Source organism: Lingula anatina, chromosome 5 (genome assembly GCF_051362555.1).
Source record: "Lingula anatina isolate TDL-2025a chromosome 5, LinAna3.0, whole genome shotgun sequence".
In the NCBI taxonomy this organism is placed as follows: domain Eukaryota; kingdom Metazoa; phylum Brachiopoda; class Lingulata; order Lingulida; family Lingulidae; genus Lingula; species Lingula anatina.
Window position 1 is genome coordinate 24,623,835 of NC_141771.1, and position 16,897 is coordinate 24,640,731.

General features: G+C 41.2%; 2 protein-coding genes across 2 annotated transcripts; both read left to right on the top strand.

Annotated features, from left to right (window-relative positions):
• Positions 1-1,550: 1,550 nt before the first annotated feature.
• LOC106153018 (uncharacterized) lies at positions 1,551-11,349 on the top strand. The gene is made up of 9 exons (XM_087014113.1): positions 1,551-2,286; positions 5,960-6,208; positions 6,613-6,846; positions 7,553-7,813; positions 8,454-8,564; positions 9,002-9,223; positions 9,470-9,493; positions 10,177-10,358; positions 11,191-11,349. The coding sequence occupies exons 1-9, from the start codon at positions 2,184-2,186 to the stop codon at positions 11,347-11,349; spliced, it is 1,545 nt and encodes a 514-aa protein (XP_086870239.1). The 5' UTR covers positions 1,551-2,183.
• Positions 11,350-12,572: 1,223 nt separating this feature from the next.
• LOC147761969 (uncharacterized) lies at positions 12,573-16,822 on the top strand. The gene is made up of 3 exons (XM_087013943.1): positions 12,573-13,303; positions 13,816-14,088; positions 15,905-16,822. Exons 1-3 carry the CDS (start codon positions 13,027-13,029, stop codon positions 16,075-16,077), a joined length of 723 nt encoding a protein of 240 aa, XP_086870069.1. The 5' UTR covers positions 12,573-13,026; the 3' UTR covers positions 16,078-16,822.
• Positions 16,823-16,897: the final 75 nt, after the last annotated feature.

A 16,897-nucleotide genomic window follows, 5' to 3' on the forward strand; every position in this document is an offset into this window, starting at 1 on the left:
TGTCGATTGTGTTTTAGGCTGCGTTTACATTGAAATGATCGTATTAGGTAGTTAGAACTAACTCCAGAGGGACTCTCGATGCTTGACCATCTGGACAGGGGTTGACCACCCCTTTGACCAAGAAAAAAAACTCATATGTCTGTGGCAATGTCCCTTCATTTTCACCAAAACCAGGTGTTAATGAACACGACTTCTCGTCAGCCTGAAGTGGTCCACGTATTATTTCATTCAGGTAATAATTATTCTAGTGACCGTGTGTACAAACTAAAAGTCGCCAACCAAATAAGCCAACGGATAATTAACTTTATTACCCTAACACGGCCACGTACTTTTGTCAAAACCGTCACGAACGTGGCTTTATTGACCAGCAGTGACCGCCCCTGTTGTCCAGCTCATCATGACAACGTGACCACAGCCAAATGACCATTAGCCTCATAGGAACATACACGCTTGGCACTGGATACGTGTTCTTCGCTTAATGAAGCAATTTACACCTTCCTTGGACAGAATTGGGAAACATTTATAAAGTACTTAGCCCCGCTGTCGACGCGTTATTATAAATTTGCAAACATACAGCAATTTTTATATCTGAATTTTGGAGCCATTTTAATGCCCCTGGCGGTGAAGGATCTGAATGTCAAGGATGGAAAAATGGATTATTTCGGGGGTTTTGGGGGACGTTTCTTGTTGTGTATCGACTTTCTTTTTGAAACAGGTGTGCAGCTTAACCCTAAGGTTGGAGGAGAGAGAGAGAGAGAGCGAGAGAGAGAGGGAGGGAGGGAGTCGTAAAACTCGTTTAAATAATATTGCACTGCTGATTGTGAATACACAATGAAATAGAACAACCGACAACAACATGAATAATGACTATAATAACAACAACAAAAACAACAATAAAAATAGTAATACTAAAAAGTTTTAACTTTTTCAACTTCACCCAAGAAACTCATTTCTGATGTGTGTATTTGCCAGATGAACGACAAACAAAACACAGTGTGTGTATTATGTGTGTTTTATGTGTGTATGTATCATGATCACATTTCTTCTTTACATTGGCCAAAACAATAGCATAGTAATTACACTTAGAAAAAAAAAATGATATTGTTTTTAAACAGATCACTACAAAGTGACTCTCTGGGTGAGTGCATATTGAACATCATTCCAATCATAAAAAGGAAATAATTCACGCAATGATATACACACACCGTCCCGTGACTGAGCCACCGGAACTGAAGAAAGAGAAAATGTCTGGTTGTATTCTAATAACGTCCTGATATTGTTGTACATGTATAGATCATAGAGAATCGTGAAAGTTGTTAACTGTGCTATGTTGATGAATAAAATAACTATAGCACTTCCACTTCCACTGACTGCTACATCAGCTTCATATAAAGAACCACTCACAACACGTGTGGTAGAATTGCCGCCAGGTAAAGCTTTATTTCAAATACTGGGATAACGCTTGCAAACACGGAGATCTCTATACGTTGAATTTAGAAATGGGTTAAATACACTACAACGCATTAATTTCAGCGGCACATATTACGTTTATATGACTGTATATACAGCGCAGAATTAACGCGCATGTTGATGTTTTGCCGCGGGACAAACTTCAACTCAGTTTCTCGGGTAACGGCTAAACAATAGTTTGAGTAACGGAACTCGACCTTGGGAACAACCTTAACAAGTCTATATTTCTTTACCAGGCACATGATATAGCGGTAAATGTCACATGCCGCCCCATGATACTTCCACCATGGACTAGGATCAGACACAGCGTTCACACCGCCCGGTGTTGATCCACTGTTTTCAACCCACCCTCGGACCATAGGGAACCTTGGTGAACACACTGAAGCACTCGGATCGACTCCAATCTGTGATCAACGGGCGCATTGTGAACTGGCCCTCACCTCATATGAAACCGCCGCCACCGGAACTCGAACAGCGCGTTCCATTCAACAATAAAAAAGTTTACGATTGCTTCAAAGGCTGATTGATATTCAACCTCTTCGCTTCCGAAATTTTTAAACAGCTATGTGTGCCAGGCCCTCAGAGTAATTAATTCATTGGTCGTGTATCTGGAATATAATAGACCATTATCTCTGCCACGGCCACAGTGAGACGCAGGAGCTAAAGGACACAGAAAGAGGGAGATAGTGAGAGAGTGAGAGACGAAGAACACAATGGCTGGCAAACATGTCCTTCTCGTAGCGCTCCAAGTTGTATTGTTTTCTGACTGTGTCAATTCGCAGGCGGTTCCTCTTCCAGGCCAGCGACTACCAATAAGTGAGTACAGAATTATGTTCTTTTTTTTATATACCCAGAAGAACATTCAGTAGTAAAAAATTATTATCTGAATCCTTATCAGCCTTTTTGTTTCTGCTCAATATATTACACATATATAACCTTTAAAATCCATTTTTGCTCTTGAAGTCTAATCATAAAAAATGAAAAATCCGTGATCAGTTTTCACGACTGCTTTATCCACGGGATGTGTTTAAAGAAGCTCAGTTCGGGTTTTGAAAGGAGAATAATATGAACGCCCTTTTTATTTCATTTGTACTTCTGCCGTAAGGAACTCGCACACCTTATAAACGGGTTGGTCCGGTTCATTAGCATCTGATTAGAAATTCAGGGTTAAGAACGCCATAAGGCATCTCCAGTCATTAAAATATGTTAAAGACGTTTTACTTTGTTTTTAATTAGCTGTCGTATATGTTTCTGTTGTCAGGCGGGTGAAAAAGTTGTACTACACGTACAACTATACTGCAAGGAATTGATGGAATATAACTACAAACTGCAAAATACTTCACTTATTCTTTTATTAGCTTATGAAGAATAAAAAGCACATAAAACAGCAAGACACCTACAGATTTAAATATCATAGTTTCTTAAATTGCTTTAAATTGGCTTCTATTGACAACAGCCCTATTGATAATAGTATTATTGACCAACTTCTTCCCTTTTCCCTATCCATAATATGTCAAAATATTAATGAATAAAATAAAAAGATAAAATAAAATAAAGATGAAAACACACTAACCTTACTTAGATGTCCATAAGATATAAGACACACAGAGTGCGTTCGTCCCGCATGTTACAAAAAACGATTTATTGTCCAGAAAAAACAATGTCAGGAAATATCCCTTTGTCACCATAATTAATCCAAACCGTTTATAAAACCAAGATATAGAAGACTCCGCTTTCCAGCTGTAAAAATCCATTTTGAGTTTGAATTTATCTATTTGCACGGGCACAAGTGAAGGGCAGCAGTCTCCTCCATTTTTTTTTTTTTTCAAGACTGACCTAGAACTCATAATCTTTTAATAAATTGTAGTTCTGTGTGCTGTTCTGTTCTGTGATTGAGTGAATGATGTTGGACTTTTGAGGAAAGCAATGTTTTGCTATGTAAGGGACATGGGCTCAACCTGCGGTTCGTCCGATCGTTAAGGTTAATATTGATACCAAGCACAGGACCTTCCGCCAATTTTACCGATGACTTTCTGCCATTGTAGTACTCTAAATATCTTGACTGCCAAATATTAAGTTCTCACCATGAACACTGCCAAACGAATATCTCCTGTACGTCCTCAGTGCGTTCATCATTTTAACACAGTTCACTAATCAAAATTCTTCAAATCAACGTACTGTACAAGAGAAAACCCTCCTTTCACTGTCTTTAGTTATTTGTTATTTTGAAACTGTGATGACGTATTCAATGATAGGGAAGGCTTCCTGAAGAGCTCTGTTGATATCTAGATTTGTATTATTTGAAGTTAAGTAAACGTTTACAAGTCTGGGGATATTGTGAAATATAAAGGAAGGATGTGTTAAATACTTGATGTCCTCAGCATTTCGTCTGGCCACCTTAATTGTGAAAAGAGTGAGGTATGACCTGTGAAATTAGCGCTTCTCAAATATTAATAGTAATAAGAAATAAGATATATTTACTAGTGTTTTTTCTAGGAATTTAATGTTTTATTTATGTATTAAAACATGTCACTTTATTGACCGACAAAATACCCCATGCATCAGCCACGGTTCGGCTGTTCGTGTCACCTCATTTGCGGAATAAGCTCAAGTATTCGTCCAGTAATTCTGCCTACATGGTATATGCTACATGGTTACAATGTAGACAAATCTATAGTATCCCCCGAGGCAGATATGATATAGTCAGCAACACTTCCATCCGCCGCCACCATACACCCTACCGGAAAACTGAGATTCCAAACCCCAAAGCGATTTTTGCCCAACTAACAATGGATTTTGCTGTTTGCTTGGTATGAATGTTTTTCTGTTAGCGCATATTAATTGCCTGCTACATGCCGTTCACTGAGGGCATAAAGACATAAAAGGGAGGAAGTCGGCTTTCCCTCTGGTCAATATGGAAATGCACGTTGCGTGTGCGCACAGCGCGTCGTTTTTATCATTTTATCCACAGCAAACATTATTTGCATAGAATTGTGTTGTCTGCTGAATTCTATAGCTTCAGTCGATTTACTATTGTATTGATGAGAGATTTTCATTTTTTTCTAAATTTTGTAGACATCTTTTTACAATTAAGAGATGGTTAGTCCTGTCTGTTGCATACGGACCAAAACCGCTCAATTTTTCTTTAATTCATGATCAACGAACGGCGACGTCACACTTCTTAGCCTGCAATTTAATACTGAATAAACAAGATGTCATTAAAGGGATAACAACTGTTCGTATGGGATCCATATTTCACAATTAATACATTGTAAACAAGTCATAGACTGGGTTCCAGGTCTGGCTCGATCTAACAGGATCATACCAACACCATGGCGTTTTCTCGCTAAATTGCTTTCAGCCTAAGCGGCTTAGATGTCTGCTTGCCACATGACATCCGTAGGTGGCTATCCTCTGTGATGATCTCTTTTCAGAAAACACACACACACACACACACACACACACACACACACACAGGAACTATCTTTGAATGTCGAAACTGATTCGTTAACCATTAATATGCATTGAAAATCGTCATTTACCCCAGGAAAATCCTTTTTTACCAAAATGAACAGTTTTGTCTCTTTAAAGCCGCGCATGTATAGAACAGGTGAACCACAGGCATGAATTGAAATCAATATAAAACCGAATAAGGGGTGTCCGACGTTGCTCCAAGAATTACAACGGGACTGTTACGACTACATCAGGGTTAATTACACTCTCTTTACAAAAAATATTGAATACATGTATAAAATACAGAGTCAGGCTGAGGATGGGTTTGTTAATTTTTTTAAGAACACTGTGTTTTCCCTCCCGCATTTATGACCATGCACTATGAATATGTGCGACCTTGATCCAACTTTGAAAATAACCTTTTTCCATATGTACGCCCGGTTTAAGAATCGAACTGATAGGAACTCCAAGGAGATTTGCTAGTGTCACTTGTTCAGACTTGTGAAGATTCTTTTGTCTATAGCTATTTATATTAGTTTGATCTTACCATCCAATATTTCATCTGCTTGCAGTCAGATTTCATCAGGGAATGAGGTTGTGACAGGTATGACAACCTGTCACCCCCTCTGGTGTGCTATTTGGTCAGATCCCCCCCCCCCTTTCCTGCCCCTCCCTTAGGAGTGGTAGGTAGAGGTTGGGTAGCTCAGTCCCATCATTCCGATTCAACTTGGCCCCATGTAAGCGGATGTTAATTGCTTCAAGAACTTTCCGGTGTGGATCTCGTGGCTCTCTTTCCAAGACTTGACTTTCGTCACTTGTTCAGTTTTTATACCATCAGTGTTGGGACTATCAGGAACGAGTAGATGTTTTTCTAAACCAAGTAAACAGTTCAACGTTTTTAGGGTTAATTGGTATGCTTTCCTGCTTTCTGCACCTACGTTAAACGGTGAGTTTGCTTCCGGTTTTGCTGTTTGTAGTTTGCAAAACAAATGGAGAGGGGAGTATACATGTATACGATCATTGTTTTCCATTTCAGCCAACGGTTTCATTTTAACGCAGACAAATGCCTTCGGTCCAAGAGTAGCTAATGGCGTGCCAGTGGGGAGACCAATCCCTGGCATTAACGATGAAAGAGAATGTTTAGCAGCCTGCATCCAGGACGGCACGTGCGCCGGTGTGGACTTCTTCCGGGCCACCACCACGTGCATCATCCAGTCGTCGACCACTATTTGCGTCCCGTCGAGCGTCGGGACTGCTGTCACCGTCTACACTAAGTTCCCGTGCGGTAAGTTAACCTTGTGGCAATAATAGCAACCATATTTCATTTATAATAGTTAAAATTTCCCTCTTTCTCTAGTATAATGACGACAAAGGATAAAGCGTTCTAAAAAAATGTGAACGCGTTTTTCACCTATAAGAAATGGCCGAAACGCCATGCTTCAAAGATACTCCATGTCGCATAGGCTCTTTTATCATTAATAATGCTTATTTCATGTTTTGATAATTAATTTGCTTTTGAAAACAGAGCTTTGAAAAAAATGACCAGTTGTATCAATGCTGTTTCCCGAATCGTACATGTATGTACATACACAGTTCAGTCTCATGGCGCAACGGTGCAAAAATCCACATATATTAATTAATCAACACTACTCACGTATTCTGAAATATGCTTTTGTTCCCGGTCACCAGGCTTTGACGTCGTGTCCAGGAACGCGCACGTGCCAGGCGGCACCATGCAGCCGAATTTCAGCGGCACAGCTCTCCAGTGTTTACAGCTGTGCCTTAGCAACCCTCAGTGTCGGGCCGCTGACTACAACCAGGACGGGTCTTGCTGGCTCCACGGGGAAGACACGGCCTGCAACGCGCTGGTCAAGAAACCGAACTGCGACCACTACGTGCGAGTGGGAGCGTGTATAGTTGCAGGTGAGTTGAGTGTGCTAGGTGTTCTCCACAGTGTGTTAGTTGTGCCATATGAATTGTGTTCTACCCTGCTGTAGTACTATGCAGTGTGTCACATAACGTCCGATCACATACGCTCCACCTCCCTGGCCGAATACAGAATTACCAGACACGAAACGTAAGATGTGAAAACTATTGTGACCCAATTTTTTCGGAGTTCTTTTACGCCTGGATTGCTCTGATGTGACGGGAAAGGTAAACCTCCAGCAACCGTATGCGTTCTCCATCACTTTAATTTGTGGCACTCATCCTATCTGCTAACCCCAGTACTTTGACTGACTGTAACCTGCAGTGATCATATGCTACCCCGGCCTTTCATCCACAGAACTATCATTCCTATTACTCCGGTGCTTGACTGTACTTTGAACTTGCTATCATATCATCGTCAGTGTTAAATATTGACTCGGACGCCATACTTTGTCTCAGTTTCTTATTCTATGTCATCTTCACTTGGACCAGTTCAACAAACGGCCCTGTATTCAACACTTAGTCCAACTTACAGTTCCACGTTGTTCAGAGATCAAGAAGGGTTCTATAATCGCTTTAGTCCTAGCCACCCTCCCACCCCCACCCCCCCTCCCAGTACCTCATGCAAGCCTTCGTGGTCCAACCCACTAACTGATTATCAAATAAATTCTGATGATAAAATTCAATGCCACTGTTATTTCAGATACGCCACCTAGGGACTTCGCCTCGGTCAGCCGTAACACTGCTATCCAAGGTGGGGTGCTCCAGCGAGGCCTTCACGAGCCCCGCCAGTGCCTCCTCTACTGCCAGATGAACTCCAACTGCCGTGCCTACGACTTCAACTTCAGGGACCGGACCTGCTTCCACCACGACCAGAACACCGTCTGTAATACCCGGATGTCAGTGCAGCAGGTGATCCACGTGACCAAGTGCACGAGCTGCGCGGGAGGACAGTGCATGCTGCGTGAGTATTTGGGAGAAAGAGGGGGTGAAGTTGTGACGTGATGTTCAGTGAGACTTGATGAAGACCATTCCCTTAGCCAGGGGGTTCTTGGGGGGGGGGGGGGCTTGAAAGAACCACACTTTTTTCCAGGGAAAGGTGCATTCTGGATAAAATATGATCTAGGTGCACAAAGGTTTTACTGTAAAAGGTCCACTATTTCAGAGAAAGAACCCCCCTCTCGACATTGCTGGCTACAGGCCGGAAGATGTTCATGGTACCTACAGAATGCTGAAAGTGCTTGGTTCGGGAGATAACGATGTCCAGAGAGCGAGGAGTCAGGGTTAATGGCGGATAGCTGCAGGGGCGGATCCAGAGATATATTCTGACAGTCTTCCAAGTTATGTTTATTGATCCACCCTCCACTTTTAACCGTCTTCCAACCGAAAAAATTGAGACCCGTCAATGTAAACTTGAAAATCTGACCGTCTTCCGGAAGACCCAGAAGACAGCCTCAATCCGCCCCTATAGCTCACACCGCATTATTTGAAATGTTGAATAAAGTCTTACTGCTTGCCTGCTTTCCTACATATCATTTCTAATACATATACACTTTTCAACTTCCATCAAAGAATTAAAGTATCTGTTTTATATTTTCTTGTAGTACAAACACCAACGCCATCAACGGCACCAACAACATCCAATACGGTCGCCCCGACAGCAGGGGCAGTGACGAACCCTCCCCTTATCATCGCCTCTGGGTCCGGGATGTCAGGTGAGTATACAGGCACTTAATCCACGTGACTGGGACGCACGAAGAGTGAGAATATATCCAAAAATCTATAAAAGCTGCTTTCTAACTGCAATCCTCTTGGAGTCAATGGTCGTTTCAGAATACTGCGTTGACACAAATTATTTATACTATCATATCAAACTTTGAGTCTACTCTGATGAAAGTTAAATCACTAGTTGATCAGTTACGTATGTGGCGCCTGTTTTATAACAAAATGATATAGGGATAGGTTTTAAACCAATCCTTACCTTATCCAAGCCGACTGCTGTTGCTTTATCTTGGACAAAAAGGCGAACTTACCGGATGTAAAATTAAGACCAATTCCTGGTCTCAGTTCTTTTCCTCTGTTTTGTAACTCGTGTTTCTCCCTTGGTGTCCAATGTAACATATGTCTTCAACTCTTCCTTTTCATTTCTCAGTAACTCAAGGCGTTCACATAATCGGTGGAATCCTGCAGCCAACAATCCGAAACTTCACCATGTGTGCGACCACGTGCCTCAGTTTCTCTGTTGAAAGTTGCCCGGGCTTCGACTTCAACGCCGCCCAGCGGGCGTGCTTCTTCCACACCAACACCACCATCTGTAACGACCTGGTGGCCAAGCCGTCCTGCACTAACTACCGGAGGGTACCCTGTGGATCGGGTGAGTTGTTCAAACTGAAAGACATTCTTAAGACTGAAAGAGAAATTGTAGGGTTGATTTTGATACTGTTACGGTTTCCTTTTGTCTGTCCATGTTAAACCAATGGTAATACTGTATGAGTTACTGTTTCTAATAAGATGCCCGGTTTTAAATCATTTCTGTATGTGATGGCGGGTTCGAGCTCACTTATGATGCATATTCACTCAATGTATTAATGATTTATCAGTGTTTTCGTTGTTATTCCAGGCAGCGGAGGGACGGGACAAGGCTGTAAGTATGATTTGATTTCAACAGAACCTGATTATTAAAAAAAAATTTTCCCACTAGGACCGATTTTTTATATCATTGTCGCATTGATAATCAAGAGCATTGTCCGGCCTTTTCGTTTTCTTCAAACCCACCTTTTATATACTTTGCTCTATTCTAACCGTAATACAAAGGAAACCGCTGGTGAAGTTATCAATCAAAATAACTACTTTATTATAAACACACACTGGACAATAGTAATGTGTCACCCCCTGAGTCAAAGTAATCAAAGTTATTAACCTGAAGAGGTGGAAAATAAGCAATGTCAGAATATCGTTACAGTTGAATTGTTCAGTCAGAACCGTTACTTTTATGAAATTTGATGTCAATTAAATGATACCAGGAACATATCATTCCACAGTCATTTATCTCCCCCAAAGTGTTGGTTCAGTAGGGGTGACACTTCTATTGTCCAGTGTGTGTACACGAAGATAAATGTAAAAATGTGAAATAAATTTTGTTATTATTTTTAATATATCTACATGTATTAATTCCTAAAATTCTTATTCATTGTCTGTTTACTTTGCATTATCAGTGAGAGGTGCTCTCGATGGCTAGCGTTGTCGTTTCATCTGTAGGACTGCAATGACTATTTGTATTACATATGCATCTCTTTATTTATCACATTCTCCCTGTCAATTTCCCAGTCACCCAGAACGTCCACATTATCGGCGGCGTCCTGCAACCCTTACTTCGTGATCTTGCCTCCTGCATGGCCATGTGCTCCCAACTGTCCCTGGAGAGTTGTGGCGGCTTTGACTACAGCAGTGACCAGCGTGCCTGCTTCTTCCACACTAACCGCACCATCTGCAACAACTTGGTGCCCAAGGTGAGGGTGCTGATAGCTTAGAACACATTCAGAACAGCGGAAATATGGTTGACCCACTTGAATGCTTGTTGCGTAATCCCTGTCTGTGTTTAAGGCCACACTTTTTTTATGGTGACATCCTGCGCGCGCACCGATTTTCGTCCGTTCTCCGAAAAAAATCACCTTTCTACGAAGTATTCACAATGCTTGTGTGGTAAATTTGTGTTTCCCACTGTGTACTGACAGCATCCCTTTACTTAAGCAGTATTTTTCTTTTTTGGACTGTTTTTTTTTTCGCCCTCTTGCACCGATTTCGGGGTCCCCAGAGGATATCATCCATAAAAATAAAAAAGTGTGGCCTAATCGGAAATAAAGCGACAAGCTTTTCAGTTGGTCGCCATATTTGATCCGCGGATCTGTTAGTCCTCTGTTCTCAATGCGCTCTTAAAGGGATTGATACTGCTTTAAAATGTCGTGAATGTGACGACTTCCAACGTGCACTTGGTGTATGACGGTTAAGAATGTTTCGACAGCAGAGACGCTGCGTGCTGTGAATCTCGTAGATGTCAGGCCCTTGCATGTCACAACAGTAAGACTATTCATGTTAGTGAAATTTTCAGTGTATACGACTTCCTGAAACCCAAGGCTCTGTGGGGGCATTGGGTTAAATATTGGAGACAAAATATGAGAATATTAATCTTCCAGAGCAAGACGAGAACGGACTTGGATAAAAGAACCCAAAATGAATGCCTCCACGGTCAGGAATGTTCAACATAGATTTAATACCACTTATACTATATGCAAATGTCTCCATTCAAAACATTTTCCATTAAAAATCATATCTATTTAATAGCCAAACTGCGTCAACTTCCGCCGTCAGTCGTGCAGTGCAGACACGATGACTACGATGACTACGATGCCTACCACTGAGACCCCGAACACCGCCGTGTCCATGCCCACACCCCCCTCCTTCCCAAACGGTAAGACAGCCTTCTGTGCGTGGAAGGAATAGTGTGAACTGTATTTCTAGATAGTTGAAGACCAGGCCTACCCAACTACCAGACTCAGCACTTAAGGATCCTGAATTAACCGGTATATCGGACCACACTACCCGTTTTCAAGGTATGTGTCAGATCGCATTTGGGAGTATCAGTCAGAACACCGACAGGATGAGCCCACGGTCGTCCTACAAAATTTGTTCAGGGGTATGATACTTCGAAATGCGATCTGACACACCTTGAAACGGGTAGGTGGCCCGATATACCGGTTAATTCAGGATCCTTATGTGCCGAGTCTGGTAGTTGGGTAGGCCTGAAGACCACCGCTTTCAATTTCTACTCTAAGCAGGTGTGGCAGGAAGGGAAGTTCTAGGAATGGACGTCTGGGGTCCCATTTGATAAGTACAGGTTTGGGTTGTTCGGAGTATTGGGGTTAGAATATGGGACGAATGTCACCTGTACAAAGTAATAGGGAACGAACTACGGTTCCTAGCTGACTACCATTCCTGTCACACCTGGAAAAGTAATATAAAGGGACATGACAATGTTGTACTTTATTAATTAGATTTTTTTTATATAATACAGTGATAGGTAATAGACGTTGAAGTGTTGTGTGCAAAGATTTTTTTCTAATTCAGCCTTTACTGTAATAACGTATGCTGAGTACTCTCTATTGACAGTAATTTTTAAATATTTTGAAATAATTTTTTAGATTTAAAAATGTGGTAAGCGTTGTGACAGAGGTCATGGTGCCTTTGAATTTCTAAAGTAGTGATGCAGAGTATATTGAGTTTCACATATCCCGCAGACTACAATGCAAATTTAGCTTAATCAAGACATTTTTCTTTATTTCAGGAATCATACAAGGTAAGAGGTTTTTGAGTTTTGCTGATAGAATATGGAAAAGTTCCGTTATTTGAAAGACAATACTAGGACCGCCATTCGCCTCTGTTTTGGATGTTTGAAGACGAAACGCATTTCCAATCGCTTGTGGTATTTTACCTTAAACCAACATTTGCTGACGAGGGCCAGCTACGTGCAACGGTGCCGCCTCTTTCTGAAGGTGTCGGTTCCTGAACCCCAATGATATATGTGCAAACTAACGCGTGTCGTGGTTATAGACGACATCAGTCCTATACAATGAACGTATCGCGGATATTACTGTCTCCGGAGTCAATGTTGTCACAGGTTTTATCACCTGTATGTTCGAATACGTCTCCTTGTTGTGAAACGGCCGCGTTTGCTGACCCTGAAATTACCACTCTTCTCATTTGGGATTCTCAATTTGTTTTTTACCGTTTTAATTTTGAAATTACGTTGCTATTTGAGTCGATGTTCACTTGCTTTGGTTGGGACAAATATTTTCAATCGTTTTACGATCGCAACTTTAAGAACTGATTTAAGGTAATTGGTGTTGATGATTTGAGGGGGCGTGTGTTTTTTTCTATGTGGTATTTCTCTCATCAGTCACAAGAACTGGGTATATTTGGATTGTCACAGAATAAGTTAACACCGGATTCACAAAGGGTTCGCATTTTTATTTTGGTGAAAGATTCAAATCAAAGTTTTGTTATGTCAAGTTTTGGAAATGTCGTACAATTTTAGTCGTGTGGGGGTATTTCATAGTTTTATATACTCGGGGCGTCGTTCTCAATGTTGATTTTATGTTTTATTTATAGATTGATTGAAGGATGTTTTATTCATTTATGCCTTCTGTTACTTTGCTTTTATGTACTTTATTTTATGCAGCAAGCAATGGTTATCACATAAATGGCGGCGTCTTGATCCAAGGCATCAGTGACGCTGCCACGTGCGCGGCCCGCTGTGTGGCCCTCCCCCTCTCCCTCTGCCAGGCCATTGACTTCAACAGCCGGACGTCCAGGTGTTACTTCCACTCCCCCCGGACAGCCTGTAACACCCTGCTAGCCAAGGCCCACTGTGTCAACTACAGGCGGGTCAGGTGTACAGGTGAGGCACGCCTTATTTACCTGTCTGTTCAAATGTTATATCAGGGTAGTACGTGACGTCATGCTGACGTCACATCAATAATTAAGGTAAACGGTTCTGACTATTAATGATATTGTCTCCTTTTGTCACAGCGACCATTTGTGTTTGTGTGCTTCAGTGGGGGCCTTATCTATGACCCCATTCCCAGAGATTAGATCGATCCAACTAGACGGACCTAACTCCCTGGGGGTTCACGCTAAATAGCTGTCAGGCGAGCGGGCACGAAAGTTAATTACCCCCTTGCAGTAGGCGGGACGGACATTTAAGCCGGATTATCTGACAGTAATCTAGTGAGACTCCCCACGGGGATAGATCGATCTAAAATCTATGGGAATGCTCCCTAAACGGTCGCAGTTATCATGACGTAAAAAGATAAAGGTATTTTAATTGTAACACACACACCGTCTAATATCTGAAATATATTAAGATTTTTTTGCTGTTGCTGATGATAATTGTTGCTGTACTTACTTCAGGATCCTACCAAGCACCTCACCAACCCACCTACAGCCATCGAGTCCACCACGCCCCCGCCAAGCCAGTGCACCACGCCCCCGCCAAGCCAGTCTACCATCCGGTGGTCATTCATCTACCTGTCCAAAAAACCTACGATGAGAAACAGACCCCGAGCGTGGCTCCCCCGCACCAAACCTATCACCAGTCTGCCCCTGCCGTACAACAGGCCCCACAGCCACAGCCACAGCCACAGGTCCCAGCCCCGGCGCCTGCGCAGTCAGTGCAGACAGCTGGTATGCTTTGATATTTTAATTTGATTGATATTTCTATAAAAAAAAGAAAAAAACTCGAGCTTGGTCCATGCGTTGTAATTTTTGTTCTTTTCGGAGATTATTGAATGTAGATAGGGGAGACCGGGGCACGTTCGGCCCCTTTTCCTTTGATCGGTTGTAGTTCAGCTGTTTGACGACGAATCTCAATGATGTGTTTTGAGTAGATAGACTGCTAAATTTCCTTTTTTTATACATTGGTCAAATGTAAAGAAGACCTTGCGTTTTTAAGAAATTTAACATGAAATAAATTTCCAACACGTGGCCGAACGTGCCCCGGCCTGGGGCACGTTCGGCCTCTCGATGGAGCACGTTCGGGCTGCAAATTCAAATGCTTTCCTACCGATTTCTTTTATTTCCATTTCACATGAATACCTTAAAAATAGGTGTTTTGGTGCTAAACAGTGACGATATACTTGAAATAAGTAATATAGTTAGGTTTTAGAAAGATATGTAGGCCTAATTGAAATTGTTTGTTTGGTACATGTTTGTCCTGGAACTACATATATTGAACTTCTATTTTTTAATGCATAGGTCTTTATACTTCTCATGTATATACATTACAGAACATGAAGGAACCGACCTACGTCAGTTTTGAAACCCCACATTTAATCCAACGGGAAAACTTTCTAATATTTGAAACCCAACAAAGCATTCAAACGCAAAACATCAACTTTAATCACAAAGAACATATTAACATACACAATTTGTTTGAGATAATGTCACGTTAAGGAAATATTTAAAAAAAAACTAGATAACAACTCCAGTGATCTTTAAACAATGTTAATATTTCCGGCCAGATGCCATAGTGTTTCTCTGGAAAATATAAGTTAATGATATGTACATGTATTAAATATTTGAATTAAAGGCTTCATGCGTGGTTGAAAAAACGCGACAATTAAAATGTGAAGATACAAGCTTAAGTTTTAACCCCATTAATGGCGCTGAAATGTTAGCATATAACAAACTTTTTGGGCTTAAAAATAATAATTTTTAGATCAAGTCTTTCGCCAAAGCCACGGGGCACGTTCGGCCCCAGGCCGAACGTACACAACCCAGGGGCCGAATGTGCCCCACCTTGAGGGGCCGAACTTGCCCCAAGCCTGCATTCCGAATGTATGTTACCATAGCAACATAATTAAGAAGACGACAGTGTGGTGCCATACCTCATTTAAATTGGCTTTCTATATGCTCTTATATTATAATGCATTGGTGACAGTAAGTCAACTAATTAATGCTAAAGTAGACCCAAATTAAAAAAACCCGTAAAAAATTTAACCCGTGAAAAATAAGTTTTTCAATCATATCTTCCGAACGGAGTGCACCACAGAAGCCTTATTTTTGTAGGACCCGCTAAATAGATCAAGTGACACGTAAAGGGGTCGCTGCTGGACCAAAAGTGTTAATTGTGGAAAATACGAGTGAAAGCCGAACGTGCCCCGGGGCCGAACGTGCCCCGGTCTCCCCTAATTGTGTTGTAGTAACACATAAATATCAACATTTGACTTTTCAAATTTGTTCGCGGCAGCTGCATTAAACAAAATCAACAATATACCTCTTTGCATTCCATGGAAGACATAAGCCAATTATTAACGAAAAAGAAAAAGGAGAGTGCAGATGTTAGAACAGACGTGAGACTCCTAGAATATTACATTGAACAGGAATAAGCTCTGATATATTTTCAGAAAATTTGAAAAATGATTTCGTATCTAAAAGCGTGTTGTTAAAAGGCCATGCTGGTGGCAATCCTACCAATGAGCTTTGTATTTTTCTCATCTAGGTAGTTGCCCGCGTTGCCAGACTGTAGGACAGTTCTCTCCGGGACCCAATCAGAATCAGTTCTGTGTGTGTGGTGCGGGACTGCTGTCAAATTTGATGACGTGTGCCTCGGGGACGGAATGGTGCCAGCGCGTCGTCACCTGCGTTCACGCTGGATCCTGCGGCGGAGCTTAAGTCTAACTTCTTCAATTTTACCTGACTGCGTACTGATATAGCAGTGAACAATTAATTTTTCCAAGTTATTTTTATACGTTTCCAACCACCACCATTATTAAATCACTTTAATTTTTTTTAATGTGCAAATATTTAGTTCAGTCCTCAGCTATGGACAATGCAGTAGATATGTTGAGAGTGATAGGCCAATTTAATGCAGACCTATGCGTGAGAACTTGTTTCTGGTTTAACGCCGAGATGGAGAAGTTATTTAGATTAGATGACAGAATTTGCTCCCAACGGAGAATTATTATAGTATGTCACTCGCTACTGTGCTTTTACAATCCTCCAATACAATACCTCAGAATTAAAGTGAATTATAAATGTATAATCAACTGGTAATGGGTTCATTTGGATTATTATATAATTGTACACTCGAAATCCATGTTACGTGTTTTTGAGAGCTGAAGATGGTTCATTGAAGAATTGTTTTAACTTATCAGTAAAACAACGGCAACATCAGTTAGACAAGAGGCTGTAATATCATTTATACTGTTATCCTTTGCCTTACTGTACATCTTAGAACAGATTTAATTTTGAGTATGCAAATACTGATTTTTTTACAGACAAATTGCTCGTTTATTTTCTGCAAACATTAAATTCGTAACAGGTTGAAAAAATGGAACAAAAGTCGGCTTGTGACTTAAGAAATGGGAAATAAGCTTACAAAGGTATGAAGTAATTAAATAAAACCCATTTCAGCGGTTGTTTTCTATGTGTTTTTCCTTCTTGAAAATATTTAATACGGTATTTGGAGGTTACCAGTAGCAAACCTGTTGTA

Excerpts from the sequence above, each read along its gene's own strand:
- LOC106153018 (XM_087014113.1), top strand. The coding sequence starts at position 2,184 with ATGGCTGGCAAACATGTCCTTCTCGTAGCGCTCCAAGTTGTATTGTTT. Across the intron at positions 6,209-6,612 it reads CTACACTAAGTTCCCGTGCG|GCTTTGACGTCGTGTCCAGG; the intron begins GTAAGTTAACCT and ends CCCGGTCACCAG. Across the intron at positions 9,224-9,469 it reads GAGGGTACCCTGTGGATCGG|GCAGCGGAGGGACGGGACAA; the intron begins GTGAGTTGTTCA and ends TTGTTATTCCAG.
- LOC147761969 (XM_087013943.1), top strand. The coding sequence starts at position 13,027 with ATGTTTTATTCATTTATGCCTTCTGTTACTTTGCTTTTATGTACTTTA. Across the intron at positions 13,304-13,815 it reads CAGGCGGGTCAGGTGTACAG|GATCCTACCAAGCACCTCAC; the intron begins GTGAGGCACGCC and ends TACTTACTTCAG. Across the intron at positions 14,089-15,904 it reads GCAGTCAGTGCAGACAGCTG|GTAGTTGCCCGCGTTGCCAG; the intron begins GTATGCTTTGAT and ends TTTCTCATCTAG.